Source organism: Hermetia illucens, chromosome 3, assembly GCF_905115235.1.
Source record: "Hermetia illucens chromosome 3, iHerIll2.2.curated.20191125, whole genome shotgun sequence".
Classification (NCBI taxonomy): Eukaryota; Metazoa; Arthropoda; class Insecta; order Diptera; family Stratiomyidae; genus Hermetia; species Hermetia illucens.
In genome coordinates, this window is record NC_051851.1 from 69,777,230 (window position 1) to 69,793,077 (window position 15,848).

Below are 15,848 nucleotides of genomic sequence, written 5' to 3' on the forward strand. Positions count from 1 at the left end.
TAAGCGCACCACCCTGATTTTTTCGAATTTTTAGGTTGGGTAGTTTCCGAAAATAAGTCCTGTTTGACTTTAAGTGCGTACATTTTGACTCCTTACTCACGCACTTTGCAATTCACGCTAAAACTCAGTTTCCGAAAGTATAAATCGAGACCTTTCATTTGATACCCTACACGAATATATCCGGTGGAAAAATTTTTTGAATCCCCCTTTGCATGTATGGGGAGCCCCCCTTTAAACCTAAATTTATGCCCTCACGCTGTATGCGTGGCATTTCATAGTTTCCATTTGACTACCAAATTTCGTTTGGATCGGTTTAGCCGTTTTAGAGAAAAGTGCGTGTGACAGACAAACAGACAGATAGACATTGAATTGATTTTAATAAGGTTTTGTTTTACACAAAACCTTAAAAAGGATTGCAGTCCATATCATCACTCACAGACTTTCGTTTTCTCCCAATTTCACGACAAGGGAGTAAATTAGGTGATCCAGACAAACGGACGGATAGACAGACCGATATTGAATCGAAATTAATAATGTTTTGTTTTGCATAAAACCTTAAAAATTAGGTAGGATTTCACAGTTGAAATAGAAGAAAATTATTCATAAATTGTTAGATTATTTTCCTTGGAGCTTTAAATGATTTAGCAATCAAAAGAAATGAAAATTAGAAAATAACTTTAAACATTTGAACTCATGATAATATTCATAACATATGTGAGTAGATAACTAGAGCTACTGATTAGAATGGCGAACACTAAAAAATGGTGAAGATTGCAATATTAGTTATGACATGCATGACAACGCGTTTTCACAGCAAGAAGAATAGTATCTACTTTCTGTTCTACCAGTAGCGCCAGAAACGCGAGATTAAATATTCCAATCTATAGAAAATTTTGCAAAAGATAGTCAATTATCTTCACTCTCTAGAGAACATGCTCTTCAACTTGATTATAATTTTTCCATCAACAATTTTGTAGAGCCACGAGGAGACACAAATAGAAATATTTCAATAGAGAAGCGCTTCTCTTATACTAGCTGGTTTGATGGTGTTACGAACAGAAACGCTTATCTCGAACTAGCGTCAAGTGGCCGCTTCTACTTCTCGTTAGTATGTAGGAAACAGCTGGTGGCTATTTTCTGGTGTGCAAGTCGAGTGCTTTGGAATAGTGCCTAGACCTTGTGCTTCCTGCAAGTTTATTTATCTACAAGTGCATTAATATTTGCAAATCATATGTACAATTTCTTAGTTTAAATTTAAACAGATCAGATCGGACTGAGCAAGTTATCAAATGTCTTCCCTATCTACTTCGGTAAAACCCCTACTGTTCTCCTACTGGCGGAGCTCGTGTTCCTGGAGGGTACGCTTGGCTCTCAATTTAAAGGAGATTCCTTACGACATAAAGCCCATCAACCTCATCAAATCAGGTGGAGAGCAGCATTCTACTGAGTATCGAGATGTGAACCCAATGGAACTAGTTCCGGCGCTGCATATTGGTGAGTAGAATATCATTTCTGAAATAGATAGCGTTAGTGATATAAGTGCTGAAATCCCAACTGGAATATCTGTGCCAAGCTTCCCCTAAAATTTTTTGTCTAAATATTTTTTTAGTTGGAAAAAAATAAAATTTTGAATGTGGATTTTATATTATCTTAAGAATACAAAAAAAAAAAAAATTTCTATTTTATAATTCGCGTTGCGTTTTTCTTTCCACCAGCCTTGGTCTATGCTTCCTTCGTTCCTCTTTGGGGCTTTACCTTCCTTGAGTGCATTGAAGTCGGCGTGGGTTTCTCCTTTATGAATACGGACAACTCTATTATTTTTTCTCCGAGTAGAGCAAGCAATGTGTAATGTTCGCGGAGAATCCACTAAATGATATGCAACATTTCTTCTTTTTCTCACACTTTAGCACTCTGTAGCTTTTCCGAGTCACTTCTTTCAATTTCCTAATTCCCATCCTGGCATTCCTTTATTTTAAAAATTTAATATTTAAGGGAGTTAATCCGTGTGTCGGATCCGAGGAATCAAATTTTTTTTGGCATCAATTGTATCTAGATAAAGTGTAGAATATATAGGCAAAGTGATTTTTTGATATTCGTAGTCGTTCGGAAATTATAGTGTTAAACACGTGATAAGTCATGCTAGATTTATGTCGATCGTCGTAATAAAGCTCGTATTTATCGGTCCGAATGACGTTCGAATGACTTCGCTGAAAGGACAAGAATTGAAGCCAAGGCCGTACATGTGTTTCTTGAAGAAACCTAAGGTTTATGGACTAGGTATAGCAGATTAATGGTCAGTTAAGGCTTTATGGCTAAAAATCGCATTCTACTTTTTAAATGCGTTTTTCTCGAAACCGAATGTTGAAAATCGACTGCCACCGTAGCCCAAACGAAATTCTTTGAAATTTTCACTACTTATTCAGAACATATTCCTACGGTCCGCCAACTAGGATTATTGCGATTCATTCAGTAGTTTTTTTTTATTCATCGAGGAAGCCGTAAAAAAACACCAAACTTAAAAAAAAAAGTTTAACACGGAACCAAAAATTTAGTTTTTAATATTTTTTAATAATCCTAGTTTGCGGACTGTAGTTAAGTCTGTAGGTTAAAATGCCTTCTACTTTCTTCTATAACGAACTTTTTTGAATAACGAACTATGCGATCGGGCTGGAAAAGTTACTATGCACGCTGAAGATATTATTAAATCTATGGTGAAAAATTCGTATGTGTACCTTCATCCAGTTCCTCATAAAGGATTTCGAAAAAAAGCCAAAAAAACGACCTTCACACGGGGTGACCCCCTTAAAGTAATGAATTTTTTTAATTGGGAAAAACCTAATACTTCATACCTATCCCCTTAACCCTAAAATCCATCTCCATTTGCAAAAAATTAAATTTTTAACATAATAATAATTCGCTAATACACATTACAAACTGAAGGTTGATCGGACAAGGGGAATGTTGTTGCTACGAGTAATACTGAATGTGTGCCTCTAGTTGGAGCGAATGTAAATACATTTAGCTAAGTGAAAGTTTTATATAATTTTTGCTTTTGCTGTCGCCCATCTGGAATTTGAAGTTCGGGGTTAGCAAAAGCAAGATTTAGCGGAATCCGGAACGACTAATAAGGTTGGACCTTGATCAGCTGAACTAAGAACGGCAGATCATTTTTAGCTGCTGAGCAGGATAGAAATGAAAGGCGTTTGTTTTATCGTATTCAGGTTATCGTACTTGCAAGTGACGGTCTTGATTCATACGTTCGTCAATATCATTTAACAATTTTTTTTTTTGAGAAAAGTTCTGGGAATTAAGAGGAAGATTATCTCCTATACCCCACAAGATGGAAGTTAAAGAGCTTTAAGGTAACAAGTCTGGTTATCATATCAATTCCGATGTCACGAGGCAGGTTCATTCGCTCCATGGTAGAGTCTGGGTGATGCATTTGAAATTTGAACATAATAGTCGGTATCCGCCATTGGGCGTTTTCCAGGTCAGTCTTCCACACGACAATATTCCGAATGCATAAGCCAGTGAAGCGGTAGCGAATATATTCAATGCACTTATTTTATTCTTCCCCGAGAGATACGATTTCAGTGCCAGCTTTACACGTCGCAGGTATTCGGACAGTAGAGCATCCTTCAGATCACCAACTCGCGAATGGGTTCCTTGCCAAATTCCTAGGTGTTTGTAGAAGTCTTTTTCGGCTATAGCTCGGATTCAACACTTACCTAATCCAAATTCCATCGGAATGGCTGAACATGTCCACCATTCACAGCAGATTTCGGTACCAGCATACAGCTTGATGTCATCTAAGATAGGCTCTGAGGTAGTTGTATCCCCAGAAGAATGCACTGGTAAGGTGGTATGCCACCCTTCCACGGCTGCCGCCAACAACTTTATTAGTTATTGATCGGTGTGATACAGGATATTGATAAGCCAGGTGTACAGGACGAAAAACTTTGGTGTAATCGATACAGCAACTAAAGAGATTTCTTTGGCCTTTAGTTGTTTGTCTCACAACTATCGAGTTGGTAATGAATTGCTCTGCGCAACCCTTTGACCGACTGACGGTCCTTCTGCTGCTCGTAATCGGGCTTCTGTTTGCGGGGCTTTACACCGTGTGTCCTTTAGAGACAAGATAAGTAACTCCTGCAGTAAGGAAAGGTGGAAATTCCTTTGGCCGACTAATGATCTAGTTTATGCTGTGTGCCAACTAACCGGGTATTCTGGTGAACTTTTTATATCAGAATTTCTGCACCCTATTCAAACCAGTTCTTCAAGCTGTTTAACGTCCGCAAAATTCATACCCGGCATGGGTGGGCATCTTCTCGGCAATCCACTTAGCATGATCAGCATGCTGGGTGGGTAATCCCCAAAATCCACCCCGATACTCTTTTGTATCTGTTACCGAAAACTGTACTGTCGGGTAAGCCTTCTGTACTTTATTTTTCACCCATCTCCTGGCATTGTCAGTGCTGATTTGAATCAGCCTAGTAATGTCTTGTCTTAGTGAGTTCCGCCGATGTTCTTTTCTTCCGCTCTTATTCATTTTTAGTTTTTATTTCTCTTCTTTTATATTTTTATCCGCTACATGATGTTTTTTGCTTTTTTTTTTATTCGAACTAAATTATAGGAAATATAGGAAATGAAGACGATTTAACTTTAATTAATTTGAAGACTTCCTCTCCTCCTCTTGAACCCTCAACTCTCACACTTAATAAGCGGCATATTCCAATAGAATGGCCTGAGGATACCAGGGCTGAAAGGGAAGATTAAAGGCCGCGCCTTATAGCACATCTGAGGCAGAAAAAGCATCGATTGAGGATGTGAACCGTCGTGGGTATTCCCTCTCGATGGCGGCACTGTCCGGAGTTTTACCGCTCAACGTGCGCAATCGAGCCACTATTAAAGTTTTATGTGAAACAAAGCCTTATTAGTATCGATTCAATGTTCGTCTGTCGGTCTGCCTGGCTACCTGTCATACCCGAGTTATTCCGAAACGGCTCGAACTATTGTCACGAAATTTGGTTAGAATATGCGATCTGTGAATTCCTTTACGTAAACATGTGGCAACATTTTCTGTTGTGTTTAAGGCGGGCTTCACATGCTTTCGAAAGGGAGATGTGAAAAACACATAATATGGTCATGTGGGGTATCAAATGAAACGGTTTAACTAGTACTTATCGAAAATATTTCTAAAATCGGGTGAAACGTAAGGGAGTTAGGGCTCAAAATGTGTGCCCGGAAAAGTGTAAAAGGATTCATTCTCAGAGCCTATTCATTCGAAAAATCTGAAAAAATTCACAATGGTGCACCTATACAAAATCTAAGCGTCAAAATACATCCCATTCCGGTACCTTCTCCAATAAAGTTAACGGATCTACACGATCAAATTCGCTAACTTTCGTTTCCTTTTAGGTTTTTGGATAGCTCTTCCTTTCTGATCATGTCGACCACCCAAGTTGGTCTTCTCATTATCGCAGTCACATTTTTGTCATTGCAAATGATTCGTTCGTATTCGAACGCTGTTCTCCCGCTTGTTTTCCCACGGGGCACTTCCGTATTTATTAGCTTTCTAAGAGCTCCCCTGATTCAGCCTACTTGTAGTATTAGATGCAATGGTCGCCAAGTGATCCAGTTGTCATTTCTTTGATGGACCCATTCTTAGAAACTTCTGAACTGAAAAATGTCCCGGCCTGAAAATACTCTTCAAATCGATATCTTCTCGAATATAGTTAAAAACATTATATTACTATGTTTCTGGAACATTGAATGAAAACCCCCTTCATCCTAGAATCAATTACGCTACTTTAGGCTATAATATAGAGCATATTACTACTAAGTTTTGTGGAAATCCTACTATTACTGACCAGATTACAGCAAGTAAAAATTTTCTCTTTTGTATAAATTTACTGCAAACGAAAACATTGAATATCTATAACACACTAAAATGACTAGTCTGACATACTAAATGCGTGTACGCTACTAGCTACATACAAATGGGACAGTTCTGCATCCAAACATAGAAAGCCCCTCATGCCTGAGCGCCCAGCCTCCGATTTTCGACTTTTTATGTATTTTTAGTGCATCTAGTTTTCTGTATATTTTTGTATAATGTACTTCAAATAATTTTCTAAATTAATGATTTCAGATGGTCATACACTTATAGAGTCTTTAGCGATAATGCACTATTTAGAAGAAACACGCCCCGAACGTCCGCTATTACCGCAAGATGTTTATCAACGTGCAAAAGTCCGTGAGCTGTGCGAAATAATTGCATCCGGAATTCAACCTCTGCAGAATATAGGCCTTTTGAGTTACGTTGGGGAGAGGAAAAAGGAATGGGGTCAACATTGGATCCACCGTGGATTCCGAGCTTTAGAAAAAATTTTGTCAACCTCCTCTGGAAAGTACTGCGTTGGTGATGAGATTTCAATGGCAGACTGTTGCCTGATTCCACAAGCATGCAACGCAAGACGGTAAGCTTATGAACCATATAACCAAACTTATATATCTCAAATTCAGCGATTCGAAAGCATTATTTTAGGAAATAGTTTTTAAGAAATGGCTGGTTATATTTTGATGAGGCCTTGTCCAAAAGTAGTGAATGTCTTTTCTAATCAACATGAAAATTAATACTTGCCATGAAAAATATTAGTGGGAACCTTTCTTGTGATGTTCAATAGAGTTATATCCGGACAGAACAGAACACCGAATTAAGCTATTTGCTGCGTATTGTATATTCATCACCATAACAGGGCTCCGATATTTGTTTTGGTTTTTGGTTTGGTTTTTTTTTCGACCCTAAGCAAAACATGTTTAGCGAAAATTTTTCGTACAAGTAGTAATTTTCAAGTTATTCATGTTCAAACATGTTTTTTCATCGGGAAAAAGCATTTTTTACACGATATTTCGCAAATAACTCGAAAACCATGCCTCTGATGTAGAATTCTTCTGAAGCATCTCTATTTCGAATTCAACTAATATTTGCAATGACTACGATGAAGTGGGCAATGGTCCAAAGACCAACCTGTGCGACCAGAAACGATCGCTTACTCGCCTCTTTGCTAACCATGTTCGGAGTTGGGGGCGGGGGATTCCTTTGAACACTATGGTCCCTCACATCTCATTTTACAAAAGTTTACGTCTCTTTAAAACGGTGCGTGGGTCTACATGGGAAACCTAACAAACATGTGACATCACGCATACCTATCAAAAGTAAAGACAGCAGGAAATAAAATAAAAAAAATAACGGCTCGACCACGTGCGTAGAGACGTAAAACTCGTACGTCCTCAATTAATGCTTCTCCTGCTTCAGATATTTGTGGGAGCGGCCTTTGAGGTTCCCGCTATACCTTGGGATCCTTAAGCCATTTTATTGGAGATGAGAGATGAGAGAGTGTGAGACTTGCGGGGTTAAAGAAGAGGAAGGAAAGAGGGAGTCCTCAAATCAAAAGCTTTAGATTGATTTCGTATCTATAATTCAACCAAAAAATAAAAAAAACCAAGGATAAAATAAGCAAAATCAAAATCAAATATACATTTTGAAGAAACACTAAAGTAGCAAAATGAGAAAAGAAAAACCAAATAAATTGAATTATAGTCATACGACTGTTAGGTCCTGATGGCTTAACGTGAGTACCCGTCGTTTGGACTTAACCCCATGATCTTCTTAAAGGAGCCATCCCGTTTTTTCGCTTTTTTTTAGATTTTTTTTATGAAAGACTGGATGAAGAAAAAAACAAATAAATACGTTTCCAGGCCGATAACAAAGTTCATTATTGAAATAAAGAGCAACTTATACACCCATCTCCACACGGTAAAGCGCACTGTGATCATCCTAAAGAAAAATGTAAACGGCATTTTAACGCAGTCCGCAAAATTTTTGGTGCCTTCTTAAGCTTTTTTTTCGTAAATTTTGGTGATTAGATTAAACTGCAATTGTTCTGAATAAGTCGTGAAAATTTAAAAGAATTTCGTTGCGTAGATTTGGGGCTATGTGCCAGCCGATTTTTAACATGCAGTTTTAAGACGCATTTGAAAAGTAGAATACGATTTTTAACCATAAAATCTTAACTGACCATTAATCTGCTATACTTAGTCTATAAACTTTAAGTTTCTTGAAGAAAAACAAGTAAAGCCTTGGCTTTAATTCTTATGATTTTATCGAAGTCATTCGGACCGGTAAATACGGAATTAAAACGACACGGACATTAAAACACGGAATGATTTTGTGACCATAATCAGAGCCCAACAAGTAACAACGGCACCAATTTATACTGAGGGCATGGTTACATACCCAAAAATCTAGTGAACTAAGGAGTACGGCATCCGAGTTGAAACGCAACTCCACGTTTGGGGCCCGAAGGTCCCTTGTCCGCTTGAAAGTAACCACAACCTCAAACTAACCGCAAATAACCAGGCTGAAAGTATATGTCCCGGAAATTCTCCCAAGAGACGTACATTCAGAATTCTATCCCGTTCTCCCAGCGACAGAGTTGCTGCCCATGTTCCTCCCAGCCACCTCAGGGCATCACGATATGTAACAGTAATAAAAAAAATAACAAAACATGGTCCGACATAAAGTGGGGACGGACTTAGGACTCCTCAATGCCTAAACAGACATTGCTAGCTCCGGTCAAGCTTTGGTCCGAAGAGCGATGGGATTTACGCACCCACGTTGTGTTTTGCGAATTATAAAAACTCCTGCGAACCGCTTCGGTCACCCTGCTTCCAGGGCAGAGGTAAGACAACGTGTTATGAGTTTCCTCTACCCTGGTACGAAACCGTAAGTCGTCTTCGTCGCCTTTTAATTTTTAATATTTAGACGTTGAGTGGCTTCAACAGAGTAGTCCGTGAACTGAAAAAAGTGGGAGTAAATTCTTCTCCGCCCGACATCAAGTTGATGTGGACTTAGGGTTCCTTAACTATTTTTAGCTACTTTAAAACGTAAAAGGGTTCCCAAAATCCCAACGCAAATGCCGTACAATAAATATTCGGGAAACTCTGATTTCTAAATTAGTTGTTTCTTTCTTTGTTTTTGAAAATCTGAAGTGCAGTTTCATAAGCTAAGTCAGAAGTGTAGTCTCACAAGCTTCCATTAAAAAAAAAATCAGTTACATTTTCTTTGATTTCAATATGAATGTTCAAGCAAAAATATACCATTAAATTCAGGGTACTAGTAAGTTCATCAACTGGCTGCTATTCGCCAAGGCAGGAAAAAGTGTCCAGTTTTCATCACCAATAATGGTATCGAATTGGTGGAGCTCGGCGCAAAACCGGAATGTCTGGAGTTCCTTATTTAGGCAGGCCTAGACCGGATACCGGTTGTTGCGCCGTTGATGATGATAATGATGATGAATAATGATTCGTTCGCGGTTACCAGAAATGCCTTTCAGATCCCGCGTAGTGCGCTCCTCCTTAATGTGTGACATATCCATTGCTACTTCCGCTTTCCGATCACAGTGGCAGGCCTGTGCGGCGACCAAATTCTTTGTATGAGATAGTGTCGACCAGGACCCCTTACTAATGACGTAACAAAATGGCATGAATATCAAATTTTATACCATCAACCTGCATTGATGGGTAATCTCTTTTTTCAAATCTACGTTTCATAGTTGTACACCGCAACCTGAATAGTCAACTCTTCACCGTTTGTAGAAATTTGCCAATAGCAAAGTTCACGCGCGAGCACTAGAAATGAACCCAGGGAAATTCAAAAAGCTGCTGTTTGCGTCCACCGCGATGGAATCGCAAGATTGAGTCACGTTTGTGGGTCCTCAAAAGTCACAATTATTCAAAAGCTCACATCAGTAATCAAACAACTACTCCACTACTTTAAGATAACTTCCTTCACCACTCTCTTTTGAACTCGCAAATATATAGTATTACTACAGCAGCAGCTTCAACAAAATCCTCAAGTAATCTGACTCATCCTTCCTTCCTCAGCAGCCGAATGACCCTCTAATTTTTCGATCCAGACCTTAAACCCAAAATTCCTCATGTGGGACAATAACAAAAGCTGCCTCGAATTCGCCTGTAAGTTGTATCCTCCTCGAACGACTCCAGGCCCACGTGAAAGTAACAACAAAAAGGTTGATGATCGTTTCCAGAATATAAGAAAATTGCTATATTAAAATCCGGAAATATTTAAAATAATTTTACAGTTTTGAGGGAAAGTTAAAGATAGAGGTTTTGCAAATAAAATTATGATAAATGATCATTTCTGAATTGATATTTTAAAATACATAAGTGAATGGTGGAATGGAAGGAGGGTAGTGAAGGTGTTGAAAGAAGTTAAGTAGGAAGAAATGAATCTCTCGTCGTTACAGGTCAAAACGAATGTAATGATGTGGATACGCGAAGCCGCAGACATTACATATTGCACTTAAAATCGTTTTTATGGTCTGGCAATTCCTACATCTTTTCACACTTCTTTTCGGAGAGCATAACAATTCCCACATGGCGAGTAAAATTTGGAACTTTTTAAGGTTTAGTGTGAAACAAAACCCTATTGGAATCGATTCAATGTCTGGCTGCGCGTCTGTCAGTTTGTTACATCGACTTTACTCGGAAACGGCAGAACTAATTGTCACGAAGTTTAGGGAGAACACGTGGTCTGTGAATTCCTTTACACCCAATGCGTGGTATCCTTTTCGTTTCAAGGCATACATGCGAAAAGAAGGGAGCGAAAAAATTTTTTTCTTAGAATATGTTCATGTGGGGTATCAAATGGAAGGGCTTGATTAGTACTATACTAGATATATCGAAGCTGACTCTATTTTTGATACCAAGTGAACAATAGGGGAGTGGGTGTTCAGAATGTGTTTCCCAGAAAGTGGAACGAGTTTTGTTCTCAGAATCTATCCAAATGAGAAATCTGAAAAACAAAAATTCATAATAGTGCATAACAAAGTTATAGAAGGTCAGAATTGTGTGTATTTCACCTGAATTTGTCGCACTTTAAGCCGTGTATGATGTCATCATCAAATCATCATATAAAGTGATGTTATATGAATGGCGGAGTTGGAGTTTGGAAATACAAACATATCAAGGAATATCTTGAATTTTTGGCTATGTACGAATAGGACAATGTGCATAGGAAGTTTTTCACACAAGCTGAATACAAAACCTTTATATTTGAAGCATCCAGCTTGGGGTATTCTTACTTATTTATTTTATTATTTTAACTAATTTCTAAAAAATGAATCCCATTAACCACCTCTCAAAATTTATTAATTGCCAACTTATATTTTGAAAAAGTATGCACATTTAGATGTATTCTCTCGTATTGTTGTTGCAATATTGTTTCGATTACAGGGCCCTATTTGGACGATAGGAACAGGGCTATAGAGAAATTCCGAGCCTAGGGAAAATCACCTCCTCTCTTCAATTCGGAGGAACCAAAAGTACACCACATACCTACTGCTTAAAATTGAACATTGTGTCTTTCAGCACCGCTACATCTTCACATGAATACAACCCGGTGTTTTCAAGTAGCTTTATAACTAGAACCAATGCAGTCCTTGGCGTTATCGACTATCGTGGCTGGTTAAAGGCTGAGTATACCGTTGTATGTCATGTTCTTTAGGCCAAAGTACAATTTACAATGTACTTCCAATTTGGTTTCAATTGGCAGAATATTCATTTTGGATAGGTGAGTGGTTAGAGCACAAGGCTGTCGTACGGAAGGTTGCAGTTCAAATCTCACTGGTGGCAGTGGAATTTGTATCGTTATTTGACGTCAGATACCAGTCGACTCAGCTGTGAATGAGTACCTGAGTCAGATCAGAGTAATAATCTCGGGCGAGCGCAATGCTGACCCCATTGCCTCCTATAGGGTACGATAATCCTGTAGTGTATCGTGACGGTCTGGAATATAGTGCTCTAACACACTTCAAGGCTCTGATACAATTGGATTGCTGCGCCAACGATTGTTATTATTATATCAAAACATTTTCAGTTAGGCTGGTATCAATTTTATGATTTCAGTAATGAGATGACTTCATGGAAGTCAGACTGCTTATCCGAAAAGCTGCAGTCCAAAATTTCTCTGTTTGATCTGGATGAAGGTAGACTATATATCTCGGGTTGTTCTTCCCATAATGTTGATATCGTAAGCGCCAATGGTTGTTTTTCGAATGAATGTAAAGTAAATCTGATTGTCGCCGGGGGTAATTAAAGCGTTAGGCACGGAAGTGGAAAACACTTTATGGTAGATATGCTGAAAATACCTACAAACATTCCCCGTATGTTACGATCTGAGGAGCCAGAACATATCAAGGAGTTGGAGCAATTTTGATGTCGGACGGTTCTATGTATACCGAAATATAAAAAACATTAATACGAGAAGGAGTTTTATCAACATTTCTGGCGTTGTCAGCAAAGTGTCTATATACATGATCTCAAGGCAATTCATCATCAAATATATGTATATCTCGGACAAAAAGGCGTTTATTTGCCTTATTTGAAAATACCGTTTTTAAGCTTTTGTGTAAAACAAAACCTGCGAAGACGGAACCTTAATTCACTGTCTGTCTGTTTATCTGTCTGTCACATCCGATTTATTCGGAAACGGCTGAGGTTGTTGTCACGAAATTTGACGAGAATATGTGGTCTATGAATCCCTTTACATACGAGTACAGTAAGTGGACGATTTTTTGTTGAGTTTAAGAGAGAGAAGCTCCACATACATCTGCAAGGGGGGTCCACATCTTTTTTCACAAAATATGGTCATGTGGGGCATCAAATAAAAGGGCTCGATTAATACTTTTAGAATTGATCCAATACACCCAAAAGGAGAGTGTACATTTTTTCACCAAATATAGTCATGTGGGGTATCAAATGAAGGGCATCGGTTAGAACTTTTCGAAGCCGGTCTTAGTTTTGACATTTGTTGGAAGATGTGGGGTGCGGGGGATCGAAAGTGATAATTTCACGGCCGCATTCTCAGAAGCTACTTAACCGAAAAATCCGAAATTATTAGGAAATGTTAAACACCTACTGTGAAGACTATTATCAATACAATGCTTTCAAAATCATATTATTTAAGTAAATGGCTTTTTGAAAAATAGAGGGCAATTGAATTTTTAACTATGTGCATGCTGAACTGTCATGCACTCATCGTTCATTACATAGGGAAACAAAAAAACCTGATTATTCCTATCTCATTTTATGTTTTGAGTTCATTACTACTCTGAAATACCTTATTTTTGGTTTTGAGTCAGGCTTGATTTTTTACTCGTTACTAGGCTGTAGCCTTAGCTTATTTACTTAAAATGCTTAAAATTATTCAAATTTCTCCAAATTAAATTATTTAATTTAATCATTTAATTATTTTTTTATAATAGTCAAGAAGTAAATTAGAATGTGTATTTTTTCCAGATTCGGTATAGATCTTCGCCAGTATCCAAATATTCTTCGAATTGATAGTGAACTTGAGAACTACCCAGCATTCCGGGCTGCTCATCCAACGAAACAACCCGACTATCCACCTGAACAAGATAATCCCGAATTCCTCGGAAAACTTTCGAATTTGCGGTTTTGAAAGTTTAGGTAAATTTCACTAAACAAAGGCTGTGAAAGTTTTACTGAATGCGAGTGCATCCATCTGTCGTTTATAACCGAAAATTGGATATATTTTCAACGAAGTTAGCAAAAGTACATGATCATACACGGATCGATAAAGTCAATTTGCAAAAAATGACACTGCATTGGAAGGATTGAAATGTGTAGAAATAAATTAGGGCGGACTTCATTTTCAGAAACTATTCAAATATAAAATCTGAACCCAAACAAGGGATTTCGGTATCCTCTTTTCCTATATTTTCCAAATCTTTGCAATTTCAGCTTCATTCCAGGAACCAAAGTTTTTACTAATATAAAATATAACAGATATATTAAAAATGGAAATGTTTCTATAAAGTCATAACATACTGTGTATGAGTGAATTTCAATAGCGCAGCTTTTTTGTTTGAAAATATGTCCAAGAAAGATTTTTCTAATATAAAATTATTTTTTATTGGTATATGCATGGGTTTTTCGGGTGCTACTTGCACCCTTCTTCATTTGTCATTGCTTAAAAACACTTTTCCCATTGATAGACCAGTAGCTTACTCCAAACTACAATTTTATTTTATAGTGTATTTATATTTTTCGGGAGCAACTTACACCCTTCATCAGTACAAAGCTACTTCTTTCTGTTTCCCATTAATCTCACGCCGCGGTCGTCGATAAAAGAACACGGGCTGCGAAGGAAAAGACCCACTTTTGAACAACTCTTTTTAAATGTGGTTCAGCTTAACTTAGTTTGGAACTAACTATTTTATAAATCCCCCAGGCAATAGCGTTTGTGAAAAAGAAAACTTTATTCAAGTCGATTTAATGTTTGTCTGTCGGTCTTTTTTTTTCGGAGGTGGAAATTTTCAAAAGATACTGGTACATATGTTCCAGCATGTGGAATTTTTACCCACTAAAGCCACCATCTTCCCACGGAACTACCGCAGAGAATTACTTTTGCCCATCTATTGGATTCGCATTCGCATCGTCTGTCTAGCCTCTCCTACCATCAACTCTTTTCCTCCAGTTTCCGTCGTTCTTATCACCTGTTCAATGATTCCCCCCTTTCTGCGTTTTTCACGTCACAGACCCCTTTTAAATGCGTGTCACCTCATGGGCTGAAATGTCATTCGTCATCATTCCGACTACCCCATCAGCCACTTTGTCTGATGCGGTCTTCCTATAAGCTGCAAGCAGCAGAGTAGAGTTCACCATTCTAGCTATAAGCAATCTACGGGTATGTCACGGGGCCCCAATATTTAATATCATCCTTGCCAGGGCTACACTGACATTAGTCACCTTAATACAAGCATGGTGTAAAAGCTCCTTGAAGTTTAACCTAGCATTAATCATCACTTCAAGGTATTTGATTGCTGGGTGTGAAGTGATGATGTGCTTTCCTTTCCTGATGCGTGAAATCATTTAGTACCCACCGCCTCTACTTTGTCCACCGCGTGCGGAATAACTACATCTTTCATCCTCCTCTTTATAGCAATGATAACCTCGGAGGAATGCTCATATCCGTCAGATGTTTGTCAACGACAATCACCGCTATTTGATCGGTGCTACCCACTGTTGCGGTCTACTTAGTAACTGGAATTCCACAATAGTGGTCCCAGTACAGAATCCTGTAGAACACCTGCGGAGAAAATGTATTCCCTGGGTTCATTGTCTGTATCGTACCAAAACTGAATGGCCGAGTTGAATGCAATTTGCACAGAAAGGGCAATCACTGCCTAGTGCTTGCCTGAACTACCTTTTCTGTGCATTGAATTTTCAGCCAAGCTAGTCCCCATTTTGAATGCGGCGATGGTTGATCTACCTATACGAAAGTCGAAAAGTTGATGGTTATAAATTGTTCGTTTCAGTATTTTCCCAATAGTATCCAATCTGCAGATATAATAAGTAGTCTTTAAGTCAGCTTTAGGCAAGAACACTGTCCTTTGGCATTTTCAGACATCAGGAAAGATCTCATCCAACATTTACGGGCTTTAAACATCATCATCAACGGCGCAAAAGCCCGTATCCTGTCTAGGCCTGGATAAGAAATGAACTCCAGACATCCCGGTGTGACCTGGACATCGCAACCTATTGAGTCGAATTTTTGTGGTTTCCTTCATGAATTTCGTCGTTATACAGGGTGCGGCAGCATAACTTCCTTTTTTAAAATGCGCGCCACTCAGTTAGTTGATGTCATAGCGGAGCGCTAGTGGTCTCGTTCAAAAGGGGATACTGTAAAGTTTTGTCCCGACACGGTTCAGTCGCCATCATGCGCTGGAATAGTGAGGAGC

General features: G+C 38.5%; 1 protein-coding gene across 3 annotated transcripts in view; it reads left to right on the top strand.

Moving 5' to 3' along the window:
* Window positions 1–1,051: 1,051 nt before the first annotated feature.
* LOC119652617 (probable maleylacetoacetate isomerase 2) overlaps window positions 1,052–15,848 on the top strand; it is a 47,381-nt gene continuing 32,584 nt past the window's right edge. The window contains exons 1-4 of one of the 3 annotated variants that reach the window (XM_038056859.1): window positions 1,052–1,208; window positions 1,263–1,494; window positions 6,152–6,479; window positions 13,384–13,900. In XM_038056859.1, coding sequence (XP_037912787.1) covers window positions 1,290–1,494; window positions 6,152–6,479; window positions 13,384–13,546 — 696 coding nt within the window. In that variant the 5' untranslated portion in view covers window positions 1,052–1,208; window positions 1,263–1,289 and the 3' untranslated portion in view covers window positions 13,547–13,900. Of the gene's footprint in view, window positions 1,495–6,151; window positions 6,480–13,383; window positions 13,901–15,848 lie in introns of those variants that run through there. The other 2 variants (XM_038056858.1, XM_038056857.1) reach the window with 2 other exon arrangements.